This window comes from Diabrotica undecimpunctata, chromosome 9 (assembly GCF_040954645.1).
Source record: "Diabrotica undecimpunctata isolate CICGRU chromosome 9, icDiaUnde3, whole genome shotgun sequence".
In the NCBI taxonomy this organism is placed as follows: Eukaryota; Metazoa; Arthropoda; class Insecta; order Coleoptera; family Chrysomelidae; genus Diabrotica; species Diabrotica undecimpunctata.
In genome coordinates, this window is record NC_092811.1 from 126,266,876 (window position 1) to 126,288,575 (window position 21,700).

Consider the following 21,700-nt stretch of genomic DNA (forward strand, 5'->3'; position numbering starts at 1 on the left):
TGCGTCTTCTTCCCGGTCCTCTCTTACCATTGGGGAATAGAAAAGCTGAGCAGATTAAAGCTTATATGAATAGATAACGGAAAACAGGATGAAAAGTTGGTCGGTGTTCCCAATTGGGAATCTCCTTACTAAAATGTTGAACAGGCTGACCAAAAACCTTCAGAAAAATGGAAATCTTGGCAGATATGGTACTGAAGTAGTTTGTTCAAATAATTTGTGATATTAAGTATTCTTAAAGAGAATTCACAATTTCAGTAGAAAACTTTTTTTTTTGACATGAAAATTTCTACTTTTGGAGATCGAAATATCAAAATAAACATATTTTCAAATAAAATTATGCTTACTTCGCATTAAATATGGTGGATAGCATAGAAATCACTACATCTGTTGCTCTCCCTGATGTGTAGCTGGCGTCAGGAGCCTTGTACAACATATTGACCATACATATGTATGCTCAAATCGAATCAATAAATCACATGACGATCTTACAGTATTAGCTCAGGCCCAACATCGATTTTTCTGGCACAACAATAAATTGTGGATGACCCTCACGAAATTAGTCTTCGATAAATCCAAGCTCAAGATTATATACAAAAAACTTGTCAAATACAGTGGACCGGGATGCATAAATGGGAACACCCTATGTAGAGCTGATTTCTGAAGTATTTGCATTGATTAAATTGAAAGATACAATACCATACGAAGGACGAACTGCAATTTTTGTAGTTTTTGCTCTGAGAGTAATTGTGCTCCCTATGGAGAATAGAAAAGCGAAGCAGATTAAAGCTTATATGAGTAGATAACGGAAAACCGGATGAAACATTGGTCGGTGTTCTTAATTAGGAATCTCCGTAATTAAAACCCGAACAGACTGACCAAACACCTTCAGAAAAATGGAAATCTTGACAGAGTTATAGCTCTGAAGTATTTGATCCAAAGAACTTAGATATCATCTATATTTATTGGACCTTATAACTCATTTAAATATTCTTATTTTTGTTTTTGGTTACTTGTAAATGATTATTATTATGTAGCAGATCTCTACATCTGTTGTACAACTTACTGGCAAAATATACATGCCCAAGTCGAACCAATAGGTCACGTGACTATCTTACATGATTAGTTCAGGCTCAATATCGATTTTTCGGGCACAACAACTAATTTTGGACGACCTTTCTCGAAGTTAGTATTGGATAAAACCAAGATCTCGATTATATCCAACAAACTTGTCAAATACAGTAAACAGGGATGTATAAATCGGGAGCACACTACGTAGAGTTGGTTTTCGAAGTAATTGCATTCATTAAATCAAAAGATACTATACCACACGAAGGGGAAACTGCAATTTTTCGTATTTTTTGCTCTGGTAATAAGTCTGCTCCCTGTCTAAAATAGAAAAGCGAGACAGATCAAAGCTTATGTGAATAGATGACTGGATGAAAAATTGATTGGTGTTCCCAATTGGGAATATCCTTAATAAAACCCGAACAGACTGACTAACTACTTCAGAAAAATGGAAATCTTGACAGAGTTATAGTAAAGTTTTGTCAGGGAGAAAAACAGCTTAAAATATTACTATGCAAACGAGGCAGTACTACTCTCTCAGAGTGAAGATGATTTACAACGTACGCTGCACCAATTTAATATAACCGCCAGAAAATTTAACATGTTAATTTCCCCAAAACAGAAAAAATACATGGTTATAACAGCAAATTTACTAAGATGTAAATTGGATCTGGAAGGTCAGATAATAGAACAAGTGATGGAGTTTAAATATCTAGGCATCACAATATCTAGCTACAGATAGCTCGATGAAGTGGAAGATCAAGTGAATAGATCAAACAGAGCCGAGGGCTGCCTGAATGCCTGAATTTATAAAACAGTCATCAGACCAATAATGACATACGCGGCAGAAACAAGGCCTGACACAGAGAACAAAAAGAACACGATGGGACAGAGCTAAAAGTACAGATATACGACATAGATGGAAGGCGGAGACCATTAGGAACTGGTTAAGAAGTAGAAGAGTGGAATAGAACGATCATGTAAGCCGAATGACAACAAATAGAGTAGTAAAGACGGCAAGAGACGGTTTCCCGATAGGAATACCACGGAAATGATGGAATGAAAACTTACTGAAGGCACATTGAAAAAAGAAAAAAAAAAAAAAAAAGTCATGTCTACATAAAAAGAACAAAAAGAAGAAGTGTTTTGTCCAAATAACTTGTGGTAATATGTACTTTATTTAATAGGAATTTGCAATTTCAATTGAGTCAAGAAGTTTTGTTGACGTTACAATTTCCACTTCGAAAATCTCAAAACACATTTGTTTATTCTCAAAACCTATCTTTGTTCTCAACACATCTAAACTTCATCATGTGTGTGCCTCATTATTAAAAATCTCAGCCACGTGTAAATGCCTTCTAGGTAAACTCATATCTTTTGTTTTATAAAAATATACTTTTTTTTCTATTTGAATTTAGAATATTGTGATACAAAAAACGTTGCATTCCTTAAAAAGTATTTTGTTGTGACGCACAAGTGCGTCATATGTGCATATGTAGTCCTTGCTTGACGCACGGTTGCGTCACGTTCGTGACGCATGCGTGCGTCAACAAGTATTGTAACGATGTTTTTTAAACTTAGTAATAAGTACTAAAAGTGAACTATTTTATTAACCTTTTCACTTGCTTTATTTGTTTTAGCACAACGTTTTATTTTCTTGCCGTTATATTTTTATATGAGTTATACGTTTAAAATTTTGTTTTTATGAATGCATTTATTTATTATATGTATCTTTTGTTGGATGAAATAAATGTTTACTGATATGATTTGTTTTTTATTTTAATTTTGTCGCGGTTTGTGCTTAAATTTTTTGTTTATTTTAGCGAATGTGACTGCTTTCCCTTAGATACTTATCGGTAAATACTGTTTCCAAGTATATAGTATACAGTGTGTCCTTATAGTATGGAATAAATTTGATATTTCATTTTTTTTTATAAAAATCTAAAACACGTCGAGTTTTAAGTTTAATGTTCTACATTTTACAATACAATTTCATTATACAAGGTGATGTACATTAAGGTGATGACGTCATCGGCTCTTTTTTTAAATAGCCCTGTATTCTAGGACATTTTTAGATCGATAAAAATGAGCTGATTCCAAAAAGTGTAATACTGGGGGTCTAACGGATATAATTTGAAAGATATGCGCTTAGAAAATAAATTATTTATTATCAATTGCAAAAAAGTAGCCTACTATACTAAATTCACTTAACAGAAAAGTAGGTGTCAACAAATATATGCACAAAACACGTGAAACCTGATGTTTATATAATCTTACAGGGTTGTATTAAGATTCTAGCAGTGTATAACATCTGAATTTGAAATGAATTAATTTATAATTTTTAGTATTACTGTGAAAATAATAGTAATCAATGATTAATCTTAAAAGAAGTATATTTAAATATTAGTATTTGAAAAATGTCATTCACACATCATTAGTTAATTATGGTATTAATCAAAAGACAAAAAATAGAAAGTTGTTTTTATACATTTTACGCTTAAAGACCAATATTTGGAAACAAGTAATAATACTATCATTAATGATATAAAAAGAGACCTCTTCTTGTGTAAATGTTAGGGAAAATACTTATACATATATTATTGGGTAGATAGACTTATACATTTAACATTACATTAACATTAATAAATAAAATTTATTTAGTCGGCGTTTCGATTTCGATACATTTATTTGTGTCAGCAGAAACGAATGTATATTTAGAAGGATTGTGACGTCACTATTTTTGACTTTGATGCCGGTTATGTCGAAGATGGTTCGAGATATTAAAATGCCGTTTTCAGATTTTGATGCAGGAGCCAAAACTATATATGAATCCATCAATAGATCGTCCTCAAGTATTGCATAGGCGACAACGCACAAACAAACATACTTTGCAGATGTAAAAACGAAAGGTTTTTTTTGAAAATGATGAAAAAAACTTTTTACTATTATATATAAGTAATATCGAATTACGAAAAATAAGTACTGGAAAACTACATAGGTACAATGAGTAAAATGGGTTACAGTTTCTCATTTTTAAAATATTTCATTTTGTTTATGTAATTTCGAATAATTTAGTATCTTTTATTTATCATTGCTACTCATTTCCACCTCAAAAGCTAGATCCATCTTCAACCGGATGGGGACCTTCTTCAAGAGCCACAACCTCTCTCTTGGTATAAAAATAAGAATGCTGCGATGCTACGTCTTCTCTGTTCTTTTTTATGGTGTTGAATCGTGGACCTTGAACGAAGATATGTGCAGAAAATTGGAAGCATTTGAGATGTGGCTATATCGGAGAATACTTAAAATCCCGTGGACTGACTGAGTCACCAATGAGGAGGTCCTCAGAAGAATGAAGAAGAACCGAGAGGTACTGACCACCATCAAATCTCGTAAGTTATAGTATCTATGCAGCTTTTCCGCGCTGTGGGAGATAAGGTGAAGATTGCCATGATGATTGCCAACATTCGTCACGGCTAGGCACATCAAGAAGAAGAGAACTCATTTCCACACCACCATAGAGGTAGAATGATAATGGTGCGTTTTTTTTATGTGGTTTTCCCGGTAAGCCTAATCCACAAATACTTAAACTTAGTGCAAAATATTATTCTGAGGAACTAGATGTACTATCATCGTCAGGGTTTATTATAACTGAATCTACTCTGGCGTCGACTAAATTATCTAACTCCCACATTTTTGGTTCTACCTTTTGGGTAACATGCTAACATGTAACATTTCATCAAATAAATTTTTTATGTCGGCAAACTTAAAAGTTGTATTTTTAGCTGCTACATAATTTTTTATATCTGCCCATATCAGTTCTATGGGATTCAACTCAGTGATATGGTGGCAATCTTAAAACAATTTTATTTTGACTTTTCGCCATTTCGTCGATGATGTATTTATCATACTGTTTTTTATGTTGATTAACAAGTGCTAAAAGTTGCACTTTGAGAAGTGAGTCGTCAAAGGGGATGCTTTTTAGATGTAGCCATTCTTGGATATCCGCTTTTCTAGAAGATGTGGTGGAGATCTTTTCAGATTTTCTGGAATGATACGACGCATTGTCCATTACAATCACAGAATTTGCTTCCAATTTGAGTAACGTTTTTTCAAACCAACTCTCAAAACCTTTGCCATCCATTTCCTCATGGTGATCTCCACTTTTCTTCGATTCAAAACAAAAGGTCTTACAAGGCGTTTGTTTAACATACTCGCTTGTTGAATGATCCTTTCTACTGTACGTAAAGATACTCCAGTAGCTTCACTCACACGTTGTTTAATACTGCTTCGATTATCTTCAGGAAATAATATTTGCATATATTTAAATACATTGTAAAATATGCCTTTGGATTCTGGTGTCAATCTGATCTGTTTACTCGTACTACACTTAACCATCTCCATTCTACAAAATAGTTCTAATACGCGTGGTAGCACCTTTCTTGTTGAGACCCGACAACATAATGAGACTAAATTACGAACTCGTTTGAAATCCAGTGACTAGAAATTCTCGGAAATAATTCTTATCAGTTCTTTGTATGTTCTTAACAAGTCGTGAAGGAGTCATTAATAATGACTTTATAATTACAGTTTTAAGGTAACTGATACTAAATTAGAAATTAACTTTTACCAAACTTTATAACTAGTATAGTATAGTATTTATAACGAGTATCAATTATTAAAGATATTATAACAAGCAAAAAGTTTGGTAAAACAATCCGTGTACAATCAAACTCCATTTATTATTTAAGTGAGTAATAATTTTGTAATTGGTGCGATTTCAAATAATTTAATTTGTTTAATATTGCAACGCCACTGCATGGGTCTGATCATAAATATTCTATTGTCTGCGCGATTAACTATTTGGTGGAAGGGCTCGCCACTCGATTTGAAATAAGCTGTTCTAGTTTTTAGTGAAATGTAATTATTTTTAGTAACATTCAATAATAATTAAGTGGTACAATAATTGTATTTATTCGTGAATGTTCTGTATTATTGCTTAGAATTAATTTGAAGTAGAAATGATTTAGAGTGTAAAGCAAAGAATTTAAATACTCATGATGGTTGGATATGGAGACAAATCGAGAACTCCGAGAATATCCAGAAAGACCCATAACTCCGTCAACAGTAAGTAAGATTGAAAAAAAATTTCGAGAAACTGGTACGGTTGAAAATACACGCAAATCAGGTCGTCCCTCTGTAAATTATGATACAACATTAGATGTTCTACTTAATTTTGAAGAAGATGCGCACACTTCTATTCGTAAGGTTAGTCGTGATCTCGATATTTGAAAACAACGGTACACAAAGTAATAAAACTTGAGAAATGGCACCTCTTTAGATGCACACTTGTACATAAATTAAACGAGGATGATCCAGATTCTTCTTAAAGTTCCATCTCCTATCGGAGGTTGGATATCATAACGGCTATGGTCACTTTGTTGGCTGCTGCTCTGAAAAGTTGTAGTGAACTACAGTTAAACCATTCTCTAAGGTTCTTCAGCCAGGAGATGCGTCTTCTTCCTATGCTTCTTCTTCCTTGGATCCTTCCTTGCATAATAATTCTCAGCAGCTCATATTTTTCTCCTCTGGTTATGTGACCCAAATACTCTTAATTTTCTTCTTTTTATGCTGTTCATTATTTCTAACTCCTTATTTAGACGTCGTAGTACCTCAGCATTGGTAATCCTTTGAACCCACTGAATTTTTTTGTAACAACACATTTCGAACGCTTCTATTTTTCTTATGTGTTGTTTCTTTAATGTCCAAGCTTCCATTCCATATAGTAAGATAGAAAATATGTAACATCTTAGTGCCCTCAATCTGAGATGTAACTGAAGGTCTCTGTTGGTAAGCATTGTCTTCATTTTCACAAATGCTTGCCTTGCAGTTTCAATTTGGACTTTGATTTCTCTGCTTTGGTCATTTTTGTCATCAACCCAGGTTCCCAGATATTTATATGTCTCTACTTTTTCTATTTGGGTTTGCTCTATCATTAATCTTTCATTTCCATGTTGTGTTTTTGAGACAATCATAAATTTAGTTTTTCTCTTATTTATTTTTAGTCCGTATCTAATGCAATAATCGTTAATTCTATTTACCAACTCTTGTAGCGATTCCAGGGTGTCTGCCATTATAACGGTGTCATCAGCGAATCTTATGTTATTTACTATTCTTCCGTTTACAGAGATTCCATCACCTAGATCCGCTATCGCTTCCTGGAATATGGCTTCACTGTACACGTTAAACAGTAATGGTGACAGAACACAGCCCTGTCTTACTCCTCTCTTTATATCTATATTTTCGGACTTTTGTTCTTCTATCTTTATATTGGCCTTTTGATTCCAATACAGATTGATAATGATTCGTAAGTCTCGTCTGTCTATATCTTTGTTTCTCAGTACTTCTATTAGTTTTTCATGTCTGACCCTGTCGAATGCCTTCTCGAAGTCGTTGAAACAGGAATAAATATCTAGGTTCATATCTAAGCATCTTTGAGAGAGGACATTAAAAGCAAACAATGCCTCTCTCGTTCCCAGTCTCTTGCGGAACCCAAACTGAATATCATCCATATCATCTTCTAGTTTTCTATATAATCTTCCATGAATCACCTTTAGAAATATTTTGAGGGTATGGCTTATTAGTGATATTGTCCTATAGTCTGAACAATCTTTGGCATATGCTGTTTTTGGTATTGCTACAAAGGTGGACACCAACTATTCCTGTGGGATTTTTCCAGTTTTATATACTTCATTAAATAGGTCCAGAAGTACAGGTAGAGTTTCAGTGTCTAGACATTTCAGTAGTTCCGCAGGTAGTTCGTCTGGACCTACAGTTTTTCCGTTTTTTGCGTTTCGTATTGCTTGTTCGATTTCCTCTATTATGATCTCTGGCCCCGTTTCGCTGTCGATTTCTTCCGGTTCTTGTCGATTATCCTCAAACAGATCTGTTATGTATGTCTTCCATTTTTTTAATTTCTCTTTAATTTCTATAATGATTTTTCCATTTGCGTCTTTCAGAAGGGCATCTTTCTTTTTTCTCAGTGTATTTGTCATTTCCTTTATTTTCTTATGCATGTTAAAGCTATCATACTGTTTAGCATATGCCTCTATTTCACTGCATTGATTAGCAAGCCAGGTGGATTTGGCCTCTTTTATTTTCTTTCCTATCAATCTCTGTAGTTCCTTGTATTTTGCTTTACTATTTAACTTACTATTAAAATGATCCAGATAAAAGAATACAATTTTGCAAAACAATGATGGATAGCTGTAACCGAAACCCTCATCTTGGTTCAAAATATTATTTTTTCTGATGAGGCTACATTCACATTAAATGGCGAGGTCAACAGTCAGAATTGTAGATACCGGGCAAAAGAAAACCCCAACTGGATCATCATACACAATACCCGCAAAAGGTAAACGTATGGGCTGGCATTGTAAGAAATAGAATCATCGGACCCTACTTTTTCGAAGGTAATTTAAACGAGCCAGCATACCTTCAGTTTTTAAGGAGGTATCTCGTACCTACTTTAGTTAATTTATTCCCCAGTATAATTAATCCTGGATGTTTTGACGAAAGTTTATGGTTTCAACAGGATGGTGCGCCTCCGCATTATGCTGTAGATGTTTGAAGGTACCTAAACCAAATTTTTCCGAACAGGTGGAGTGGAAGACGTGGGCATATTGAATGGCCATCGACGTCACTAGACCTCAATCCTTTGGATTATTTTATGTGGGGTCATTTGAAGAATGTTGTTTATAAAACGAAACTTGCAAATATTGAAGACTTAAAAACAAGAATTCGTAAAGAAATAAACAATATTTCTACAAGAATTTGTACAACGTTTGGGTTACTGTCAAATACAACAAGGACTACAACTCGAACATTTAAGATAACGCCATGTATTAATTACTGTATTACTTTCAAGTTATTTATTATAATTTATTAATATTAGAAATCAATAAAAATTAATTTTCTAAGCGCATATCTTTCAAATTATATCCGTTACACCCCCAGTATTATACTTTTTTGGAATCAGCTCATTTTTATCGATCTAAAAATGTCCTAAAATACAGGGTGTTACATTTAAAAAAAAGAGCCGATGACGTCATCACCTTAATGTGTATCACCTTGTATAATGAAAGTTTATTGTAAAATGTGGAACATTATTAAAAATAGGCGTGTTTTAGATTTTTTAAAAAGACTTTTCATTTAGGAAATATCGAATTTATTCCATACTTTACAGACACACTGTATATCGTGCACGGTCTACAGGTAAAAATGATAATCAAATCTTTGTTAGGGGCATGTGTGTTATTATAAAAAAATCAAATATTTTACTGGTAGGGTAATTTCGAGTTAGATGGACCACTTTTTTCATTTTGACCTTATTCAGTGGTTATTGTCCCAATGAAATAAAAACTCTCATATTCTGTTGTTATAAACTTTCATTATTGATTAAAATATTGCATTTATATATAGTATTTGTTAAATTTGAAACATTTATTTTAAATAAAAGGTCTATCATATAGGGGATAGTTGGATCAGTAATTTCAAAGACATTGTAATAAAAAAAGACAAATATTTTTTAATAAAACAATATATTGCAATTATTTTAAAAAGAATTTAATACAATACTACATAATAGTTGAAATTATAAGCCTTTTTCTTGGAATATGATACAAAATCAAACAATTTTTCATCTGAGTGAAAATATTCTTGTTTTTTTTCTGCTTAATGTTGATTTTCAGCAGTTTTTATGCTTCTGTTCCCTTTTGCCGCAAGCATTGCTGATTTCGCCAAATTTTTCAAAATACAGTTTTCAGTCATCCAACGTGAACATTTGATACCTTTGATCCAGTCTTCTGGTGTAGTGATTTGGTCGTAATCTTCATAATAACCTACACTTTCATTTTCATTCAAACAAAATAAATCATCTTCATCATTACTCTCCTTACAAAATAGAGATGCGCTGGAAGATTTTCCTAGTGGGTGTTTTAAGTAGGCTGACTTTTTCTTTCTTTTAAACCTTTCTTCTTCAGTTTCGATCTCTAACTGCCTTTTTCCTTTACTTTTTTCTTGTCTTCTGTTTTTCTTCTTTTTCTTTCTTCTGTTCTTGTTTTATCTTAATGCTTGACCCTTTTTTCATCTTTTTTCTTTCTTAGATTTTCTTTTCAAAGTCTGAACTTTATTGACAAAAGCGACTGGATGTCACTTACTGGGGGGCTGACTAGGGGACATCCTTAGAACCTCTTTTATTCTGATATTTGAGCCTTCGATGGTTCTTAGGGCGTCTGCGGTGCCGAGACTCCATACAACATTGAATTGTGGAGATGTTTGTCAATTGGGGATGTATGCTGATAATGATGCTCACGTCTTTTGTTCATAAGATTTTCCTTTCACTTGCAATGATGGTGTTAATTTAGCGTTTGTTATGGAGTACGTATGGAGTTGATTTTGATAGTGGGTTCTCTATAATTTACCTCTTAAAGCTCCCAGGAGATTAACTCGTCTTACCTTATATAGGGCGTTTTGATATCATTGCTTTAATTGTGCTTTTTAGAAAATTCGTCGCCTAGATATGACACTGATGCACTGTGCTAAACCTTTCTCCGAGGAGTACTATTTGGTTATCATCTTTAAGATGGTTACGGGATAATTTTCGATCTCTGAAAAGTATTAATTGCATTTTCGTAGGACTTAAGATTTCACTTCACGGTTAAAACATACTTATGCAATTGAAAAGAAAGAGTTTTAAATATTTTAGATCATTTGTAATGTGAAAGTTTAAATTCGGCGTTTTTTAGGCACATTTCAAATGCCTCGAATTCGTTACCAAAACTCAAAATCGAATTTTTATGATATAGGTTTTGAAAATTAGGCTCTAAAAATGGAAATTCTATAGCGACCGGTTAATGGAAGTGATAAATTTTATTGATACCATGAGAATTATAAAAAATGGCAAAAATCACGCAACTTTTACAGAAACTGACTTTTTTTTTCTACGGTGTATAAATTTTAGGTAAATCGATGATTTTCGTTTCTCTCCTTCCTACGAGGAGAGTCTTAGGAGGAAGCCCGGGGGAATTCTCCGCAGAATATATCTTGTTTGTATGTTTTTGAGAAAAACAGTGGCATTTCCGTCTCTTACGACTGGAGTACTTCAGCCTAAAAGGATTTAACTAGTTTGTAAGATAAGCGAAACATTTGTAAAATAATCATTTTTAATAAAAATTCTAAAGTACAAGCAAAATGTCCAAAATCCGAAACTTAATCATCACACCACCATAACAAAGAAAACCACTTACTACAGATAAAAAAATACGCTTTTGAAAACCATTTAACGAATAATATGTCTTGTATTATTACAGGGAAACGTAAAAACCGACTTAAACACAGCCAAAAAAAATTTAGAAAACGTAGAAAACGAACTAGAAAAATCCGAAGACGAATGCAGTAAACTTAAAATATCTGTCGATTCGGAGCATTCCATAAACGAGTCTTTGAAAGAAACAATTTCCAGTCTGGAGAAAGATCTAGCAGAAGAACGATCGAATTCCATTAACGTTCAAAAGACTTTAACTAGGTAAGTTTTACTGGTTTTATTAATGCCCGAGATCTCAGATGGCTTGTAAATAAATTTGTTTCATATTTATTTAACCATTACAGTAAATACAATCACTTTACGAATCCATTCCCTAAACCTGTATGTGTAATTGGCAATGAACGTGTTTATAATATACAAGGGTAATGTGAAAAGTTTGTGGCATACATAGGAAAAATTAATTTTTTGTTGTTTTTGTTGAAGAACAATTATGGAATTTGTCACTAATCCATTTTTTGAATGACTATACTAAGGATTCTTAGCTAATGGACAGACTTCTCCTTCCTATCGACCTGCTTCTATCTTTCCTTCCATTATAAATTAATATTTTTTTTCTCTCATATGTCCCATCTAAAGCACTTTCTTTTTTTTAATAGTCAGTACAACTTGCATCCCTTTTTTTTTTCATCTAACACCTTGTCCGTGATGATTCTCTGTATTTAGTCCTTCGACTCTGATTTTTGTTTGTGTTGGCACCGCTCTCTTAGCTGTGAAGTATTTCGTGTCTTATTTTAGATAATACTAGGCTATGGTCGCTCACCCAGAGCTCAAAAGCTTATATTTTGTTCTTTGATGTCTCTTATTACTTTTTATTTTATTCTTCTATTGTGGAACACATTATAAAATACAACTTGATAGCTTGTATAAAAAATATCGGGGCAATAAAGGTGAAGATTTTGTCCAAAAATTTTGCCGAAAAAGGCAGCATGTTTTTATGGTTTGAATGCGTTTCATAATTCAATATAGCACCGCTCAACGCCAAAACCCCTGTTAGAGTAATCGTCTACTACTACTACTACTTGTCGATTTATAACGTTCTCTGCTGTTTTCCGACTTGTTCCATAGATCTTCTTCTATGGCCCTCTCTCTCAGTTCTTTATTTATTCCTTCGCTCCAACTTTTTCTCGGTCTACCTCGTTTTCTCTTTCCTTCTGGTTGCCACTTTAGTATTTCTTTTGGCATTCGTTGTTCGTCCATTCTTTGTATGTGTCCGAACCAGATAAGTTGTTTTGTTGTTAGGTCATCTGTGATTGTTTGTTTGATTCCCATTATTTCTCTAATGCGTTCGTTGGTAATCCTTTCTCTTCTAGATCTTCCTGCGGCTCTTCTCCAAAAATCCATTTTCGTCGCTTTCAGCGTTGACAGTGTTCTTTTTTTCAGTGGCCATACCTCACAGCTGTATAAAGTGATACTTTTTACTATAGTCTCATATATCCTCTTTTTATTTTCTTTGCTGATGGATTGGTCCCATAAAATGGTGTTTAACATTGTGATGGCTTTTCTCCCTGACGTATTTCTCTCTCTTATGGCTTTGTCTAATGTTCCATCTTGTGAAATAGTGATACCTAGGTATTTGTAGTCACAGCAGTGCTTTATCGTAGTGTTATCGTCTAATATGAGATCTTTTTGTTCTGCTCCAATGTACAGGTATTCGGTTTTCTTTTTATTTAGACCCCATATATCATACTCTTCAATTAATTTTCGTGCCATATAGTTTAAATCGTCATAATCTTGAGCCATTATTACTTGATCGTCTGCAAAGTTAAGCGTATATACCATAGTATTGGTGAGCGGTATCCCCATTGTCCTGCATTTTTGTTTCCATCTTTTTAAAGCACTTTCGAGGTATATTTTAAATAAAGTGGGAGACAAGCAACATCCTTGCTTTAATCCTTTTGATGTTATAAATCCTGTTATTTGTGTCCCTGCTTTTATCTTTGTTATTGGTTGGTTGTATAGCACTTTGACGGCTTTTATCAATTCTATATTAATATTCGTGCTTTGCATTGATTGCCACAGCTTCTTCAGTGGAACGCTGTCGTAGGCTTTCCGTAGGTCGACGAACAACATATGAATCTCTTGATTCCTTTCCATCTTTTTTTCTATTATCTGGGTTAAGGAGAAAATGTGGTCAATAGTGGATCGACCCGTACGAAATCATGCTTGTTCTTCTGCTTCATAATCTAAGTATTCTCTCTCGATTCGGTTCTTTAACACCTTTCCATATATTCGACTCATAGATCCGGTTACAGCTATTCCTCGGTAATTTTCACAATTATTTTTATCACCCTTTTTATGTATAGTGCTGAGGTATGATATCTTCCATTCCGTAGGGATTTCGCTTGTGTTTATGCATTCTTGAAAAAGTTGTCGAAGACATTCGTACAATTTGTTCGTTCCGCACTTAAACAATTCTCCGGGTATATCCGTGAGTAATCGTCTAATTGTAAAATTAAACGATTGGAAAATTGTAAAAATAATGTTCCATTGATGGTATTACATTCTCATTCTATAAAAATAATTTCCAACGCATGCATTTTTTGAGATGTGAGAACAGCTAAAAGTCATAGTGAACTAAATCGGGTGAATTAGGCGGCTATTGCAATCATTCGTACGGCAGTACAATTGTTTAGCGATGGTTTTTTAGCTATTCTTTTCTGTGAAACAGGTCTTTTTTTCACAAATATTTCCATTCAACTGATCCAACAGGTTGCCATAATAATCCACGAGCTTATTGCTTTACCAATTTGAAGTTAATCCAAGAGCAAAATGTATTTTGTATTTTAAGAAACTTATGCTCACAATTTCTTGGCCAATCGCCAGTAAATTTCTCTGTTAGAGTTTATCTTTGTTAGTATGGAGTCCATTACAATGTTAAATAGTAGAGGGGATAAAACACAGCCCTGTTTTACTCCGTTTAGCATAGCTCTTGGGTCAGATGTTAGACCGTTGTGTAGAACTTTGCTTTCTGTATCACTATAGAGTTATTTTATGAGATTTAGCGTTTTTTCCACATGCTACTTAGTTATTAAGTAGTGGAACTTCAGTTCTGTTCAGGTCTGCTTTTAACTAACAGATATAGATATTTATAATTTCTTTTCCATTCTGGTAATGACTTTTATCAGTGACTCCTTTGTTTTTGTGATTTTTCTCAGACTTGCAACTGTCTTTCATGCTTTTATTAACTGAACTTCTCCTACTATCACATATTTTGAATAAAAATACATTTTTGTTACCAGTAATTTCTTGTTTTTCGCTTCGTATTTTTCTCTATGGTCAGTTTGGCATCTTTTGCAGACAGCCAAGAAGGTTCTGATTTTTTCTTTCACTTTATGTTGCTAAAACTTCTCCTGCAACCTTACTTGTCATTATTTTAAGATTCTGATACACCTCCTCTATGTTACAACTTTTAGTTGTATTGTTCAGGTCTAGTTTTAAACTTCCTTTGAATAGCTCTTCGATATGGAAGAAATTTTACGTTAGAATTTCAATGTGGTTATCATTGTATTTTTTATTTGTTAATAGAGTGACTTCTGAAAAAAATACAGTTCTCCTTCGCAACGCAGAAATTTCCCAACAGATGGAGTTAGTGAAACAAGACATGCGACGACTAGAACGAGAGATGACAGATCATCTAAACAAACTAAATACGCTAGAAGAAGAGAATGACAAGTTAAAAGATAGCGTGCTAGTGGAACAGAGGCTAAGAAAAAATATACTGGAATTGGAGGACCAAATCATGGAGAAAAATAAGGTAAGTTTTTGCATACATTTACGAAAAAATTTGCTGTAACTTTAAATATTTTCTTAATAAATTTATATAGAAGGGTGTATGTTTCTATCATAACCTTTGAAGAGCTAAAATAGCCTAAAATTATGGTGAACATTGTTTGTTTTTTGGCTATGTTAAGAAGAAAGAAAGCTAATTAATCGTACTGAAACGTGTTAAACGTTACTCATTTCAACTCGTATATACTCCACAGCTGTTTTCTATCTATCCATCTAAATCTTTCTTTCTGCGAATTTACTATCTACACACATTTGCACTCTTCCGAGAACCTCATCGATATTAGAAAGTTTTAGCTCTAGAAACGACTCAATAGGCCTACTATAACCTGTATCTACATTCTACATCAAACATTTTTATCTAGGACCTAGGAGTCTTAGCCTCCTGAGTCCTGAGCTACTTCTATTCGGAGGTGGGTCATTTATAACGTCGATAATGACGTGGCGTTTGCGTGAGAGGTGGCGGGATGATGGACAAAACGGATGGTATTTGGGCGAAAGATCTCCATATTCAAGGTACTGGGTCATCTCTTTCATTGAAACAATTAGGACACTTTCCGATCTCAGTGGCTTCTCATTCTTGTTTATAGAATCGGATGGATGTTAGAGCTCTAGAAACGTTAAATTAATTTTTTTAACCTGTAAGTAGATGATGTTGCAAACTGTGTGGCAGAAATGGACTCAAAATTTTGAACTTAAATGGAATGTTCATATATTCCGCTCTTAATTCTTCAGTAGATTTGGGGCATGTAAGATTTTGGACAGTCTGCATAAGGAATTTTATAAACCCAATTTTTTTGGTTTAGAATGTTTTTTAAAAAATCGTTTTTAAAACATTTTTTTTATCTTTCACAAATAGAATCAAGATCACGGGAATACAAGACATTAATAACAAAAAATTAATTATTTTGTAAGTGTTGAGGAGAGGTCTTTAGATTGAAGGTAACCTGATGCAAGAACCATTGTTATTGAGACAATTAGGGTACTTTTCAATCTCAATGGCTTCTCGGATAATTCTTGGTTTTTAGAAACGAATAGATAAACTACAGTAAATGTTTAAACTGATTCCGTTTGTTCTTTTTTGGGCAAATTTAATCTGTAATGGGTGCTATATACTCTCTAGTTAAATAATTGGTGTTTGAAACACCAATTTGTTTTTATTATTCTCCACAAATAGAAATAAAAACCACGGGAATACCTAACATAAAGAAGAATATCTGAGATGAGATCTTAAGAAATATTTTGGAACCAGATATATGCCCGAGATACTCAATAGAAATCACTGGAAAAAAAGTCAAAATTGAGATGACGAAGTCGAAAAGTCGAAATTGAGATGACGAAGTTTTCTAGTGATTAGTACATATTACTTTTGGATGGTACGGAGTAAAAGGGAAAAACATTTACAGTCCTTTTATTACAAATGTTAAATGAAACGGTGTACTGGGGAAGAACCATCATAATCCGCGCGCTGCGAGGGAATAAGCGTCAGGGTCCGAAGGCGCCCCCTCTGTCTCAACAAGTCGGGTCGGATACAGCATTTCCATGATTCTCTTTCTTAGTTTATCGACTTCGTTGGTGTGTTCTAGTTTGCCAGTTGATTCTATTTGAAAATAGTAAAGTAGTGAGTACATACTGATTAAAGTGGAAAGTAGTGGTAGCGATTGTAGTGATGTAGATGTGGGGACTGCTGCTAAAAAAAGAAGAAAAACAGGCCGTGTTCGGGACATTATGAAACTTTTGAGACCCACCACTCATGAGGTAGGGCCAGATTGCAAGTGCGACCGTTTTCGTTGGTTTTGGAACGTCAATGAAGCCGAAAGAAAGGGCATTCCTTTCCCCAGAAAGAAAATCACCATTATTATCCATTCATGGAATTTCTGTTTTGCGAGTGCAAAGAATTAAAGAATCACTGGCCTCATCTGTCACTGTACGCTAGAGGAAAACACGGAAATAGGCCCCATAAAATTTCTGAAGATACTATCGTCAAAGTGACGGTTCCTTGAAAGGAAGAAAATCGCATTACTCCCGGAAAAAAGTAAGAAAATTTATCTCCCTAAAGAACTCAACCTAACTAAGTTACATACTATGTATGTGCTTAGAAAAAAATCCCAATAATAAATTATCGTAGAGAAGTTTCGCCAAATTTTTGAAACAAAGTTTAATATTGCATTCGGTTTTCCTAGGAAAGGCACCTGTAGCTCCTGTGACACCATAAAAGCGGAAATATCTGCTCTTTCGCAGAAATTCGATGCCAGCAGTGATGAATATAAAATAAAACCCAAATCTTGGAGAAATTACAAGAAAAAAACAACGGGAAACAACTTCATCTTGCGAGAAGTGAAAAACTGCATTCTGTGAAAAGAAAATATCGAAAATTGTCGTCAAAAGCAATCGATACCGAAGCCATAACCAAAGAGTTCCAAAAAATTTCTTCTCCTTCAAGTGCCATTTCCGCGGCGGAGGTCGGCAATCATCATAGCTATTCGGACTTTGGAGACGGCTGCTCTGAAAAGTTCATTTGATGTACATCCGTACCACTCTCTCAGGTTGCGCAGCCATGACATTCTACGCCTCCCTATGCTTCTCTTTCCTTGGATCTTTCCCTGCATAATCAGTTGGAGCAAGGTGTATTTCTCTCCACGTGTAATATGTCCGAGATATTCGAATTTTCTTGTTTTTATTGAATTTAAAATTTCCATTTCTTTGTTCATCCTTCCCAGAACCTCTTTGTTTGTGACGTGTTCTGTCCATGATATTTTCAGAATTCTTCTGTACACCCACAGCTCAAATGATTCCAGTTTTTTCATTGATGTCGCATTCAAGGTCCAAGATTCCATTCCATAAAATAAAGTCGAAAAAACATAGCACCTCGCCAACCTAACTCTTAGTTCAAGTTTTAAATCCCTGGTACATAGAACTCTTCTCATTTTGTTGAAATTTGCTCTAGCCTTTTCTATTCTTATTTTTATCTCCTGATTGTAATCATTTGTGGAGTTAATCATTGTTCCCAGGTATGCATATTTGTCCACTTGTTCGACGTTGGTTTCGTTTATTAGAAGATTCTCGTTATTTCTTTAAGTTTTCGATATTCTCATAAATTTCGTCTTCTTGACATTCATTGTTAGACCATACTCTTTTCCATACTCTGCTATTCTGGTCACCAGTCTCTGAAGATCTTCAATGTTTTCGGCTAAGATCACAGTGCCGTCCGCATATCTAATGTTGTTAATGGGAACTCCATTTACCTTTATTCCAGCTGTTTTACCCTCAAAAGCTTTTTTCAGGACCTATTCGGAGTAGGCATTAAAAAGAACTGGCGACAATACGCATCCCTGTCTTACTCCACATCTAATTTTAATTTCTTCTGACAGCTGTTCCTTAACACGTACTTTTGCTCGCTGTTTATAGTATAAATTTGATATGATCATGAGGTCGTTGTAGTCAATCTTCTTTGATTTCAGGACATTCATTAATTGTTTATGTCGTACTTTATCGAATGCTTTATTATAGTCAATAAAACATGCGTATATATCTTGATTGACGTCCAGGCATCTTTGTATTAGTATATTAAGTGAAAAAAGAGCTTCACGTGTTCCTAGGCCTTTGCGAAAACCAAATTGTGCATTATTAAGGTCTATGTCCAGTTTGTGATATATTCGGTTATGGATAACTTTAAGTAGTAACTTTAGCGTATGACACATTAAGCTAATGGTGCGGTAATCGCTGCATTCTCTTTTGTTTTTCTTTTTAGGGAGACAAATAAAAATAGATGTTAACCACTCTTTGGGTAATACGCCTGAACTATAAATTTGGTTCAAGAGTGTCACTAAAACATCAATGTGCTTCTCATCTAGAATTTTTAGGATTTCTGTAGGAAGCATATCAGGTCCAGGGCTTTTCCCACTCTTCATTGTTTTTAATGCGTGTAATATTTCTTCTTTTGTAATATATGGACCCAAAAAATTTACCAACCCCTAATGTGACCTCAAACGATGTCTACTATAAACGGCAACTTAATTTTATAAGCTCTAATGTAATTCTACTTATGTTTTCTATACTTATGACGAATTGGTAGCAAAAAAGTGGGCTGACGATGTGTGTTCGATGATTCATCACTTTGTGTATAACGTATTGTCATCTCAGGTTCAAAATTTGATAATATCTTGCGACTCTTGTGGTGGGTGAAATAAAAATTACACCGTTTTTCGGTTCCTTCATTATTTGTTCAGACAGAAGGACGGTTTGAGTTTGTGAAATTTATTTTTCCCATCAGAGGACATTCCTATCTAGAGTGCGACCGGGAGATGAGTTTAAATAATGACAAAGCTTATATGGAAACTCCGGATAAATGGAGAGAAGTCCTCCGCAACAGCAGAGTGAAACCGAAACCGTTCCAAGTGGTGGACTGTGGGAAAGATATCAAATTTCTGAATTGGACTAAGCATTTCTCCAACAAGTATGCCTAATGCCTACGAAGCCTATTCGAGTGCTGGAAATCAGGAAAAATAGCCCTCAACCACTTTCCCCTCCTACCAAATATTTGGAAAACGTAAACTCTAGAAAGTTCTACACTGGTTTACAAGGTACTGAACAGGAGGGAAGTTCGGAGGAAGAAACATTTTGTGACACAGAAGCTTGAAGTACTGGAGAAGAACGTTCATGGTCCATGCCGACACACTCAATTTTTTGTATGATGTTTCACAAATAAAATATTTTTTGTCTTCTGTTGATTTTTCCCCTGTAAACATGTCAACGTACCAGTGAAAAAATTTACCGAATTATACGGTTGAGTTAAAACAATTTGTTTTAATTTGAAACATTAAATTTCGACTTCCATGAAAACTATTTTGTGGATTTTTCCTCCTCACTCCTCATATATAATTTCCTAACAATTGTTTTATTTCCTATTATATATTTTAGAACATCAAGACGCTGCAGTTGCGGCTGGCCGATATGAAAAAGACTCTTCAGCAGGAACTGAGGACTCCAGGAAACCCAAACTATCATTCCGATCTTATGGACTTAAATTCCGCAGCTATTTTGACGCCTACGCAAGTTTCAACTCGACATTTCCCGTCTTTTGTCAAGAGAGAAGACGAAGACGTCAACTTTAAATACCTAAAGCACGTAATTTTTAAATTTCTAACCAGTAGGGAGTACGAGGCTCAACATTTAATCAAAGCAATATCCACGCTGTTGAAGTTTACACAAGACGAAGAGAAATTGATTCAAGATACGTTAGACTGGAAGAAATCGTGGTTCGGCACCAAACCGAAGTATCCGGTGACATCCAAATTGAGGAACTTTTCTAATAGTTGATGGTTTTTTCTTGCAGAGCTGTATTTGTAGTAGGTTATGGTCGAAATTTTCGAAATCACAGTATTATGGAATAATTGTTATAAATAAGTAAGTTATTCAATTAAGACTGCCCAATTGTACATAACCTAACCTAACCTCCAAGTACCTCATCATCATTCAACGCGGAATTTTGACAAAACCGCAGACATTCATTAATGCCTTGTTTGAGGTAAGTTGGTTCTTTTTCATTTATAATTGTAGTAACTTTTTATGCTCTTAGGTAAAATTCATTAAATGCAACTTAAAAATGTTCAATACATTGTTTTTCGACTTTGATAATGTTTGCGCAGTAACAGACAAAACGTCTGGATGAAATTATTCCAAATCACGACCTATATAGCCGAAAAGCAATGTATAATTACAAAATATCGGTTTTGAGAGGCTAAAAATGGTTGTCTCATTTATCATATCGTTCTTTATCAACACTTTTAGTTTTAGAAGGATCCACATCTTTACTATCAGTGATTCCTATTACGTAAGCTATTCTAGTCGTTTTATTTTTAATAGTTTTACAATTTTACTTTTACCTATGCCAATATTTATTATATTTTTACTGTTAATATATTTTTTGAAGCTTTATCTCTTTATATATTATATTTTTATTTCTACTATATTCACCAACTGATTTAGTACTTGCTTTCATTTAATTTTTTTATTTTCTAACATTTGTTTTAACAGATATCGCCTTCTAAGAATGTTAAAATGACAAAAACAGAAAATTATCGTAACTGCTCCTCAAAATAACCTTTAAGTTGTTATTGAAAAAGAATTTAAATTTGTTTGGCTTCATAAAGTCACTTTCCTTTTAGACCTTCATACTTTCGGTATATATTGACGCATGACGTGACAGCTGTCATCTTGCAAAGCATGTTTGTCTTAAAACAATTTCAAAAACAGAATTATTATATCTGCTATTCACAATAATGACTAAATATTATATTTTTTAAATAGTTAAGAATTGTTTGGGTTCCTAAAATCACTAAAATCCAATTGTTTGGATATTAAGAATTGTTTGTTTTAAGCGTTCATACTTTCGAAATGTTCTGACATATAACGTCACAGCTTTCATCTTGAAGGGGATACAGTTAATATTGCTATACAGGGTGT

At 34.0% G+C, this 21,700-nt stretch overlaps 1 protein-coding gene across 1 annotated transcript in view; it reads left to right on the plus strand.

Annotated features, from left to right (window-relative positions):
* LOC140451417 (uncharacterized) overlaps positions 1-21,700 on the plus strand; it is a 33,843-nt gene extending 12,143 nt beyond the window's left edge. Inside the window, exons 5-7 of the mRNA XM_072545206.1 lie at positions 11,436-11,650; positions 14,975-15,203; positions 20,156-21,700. Coding sequence (XP_072401307.1) covers positions 11,436-11,650; positions 14,975-15,203; positions 20,156-20,554 — 843 coding nt within the window. The 3' untranslated portion in view covers positions 20,555-21,700. The remainder of the gene's footprint in view (positions 1-11,435; positions 11,651-14,974; positions 15,204-20,155) is intronic.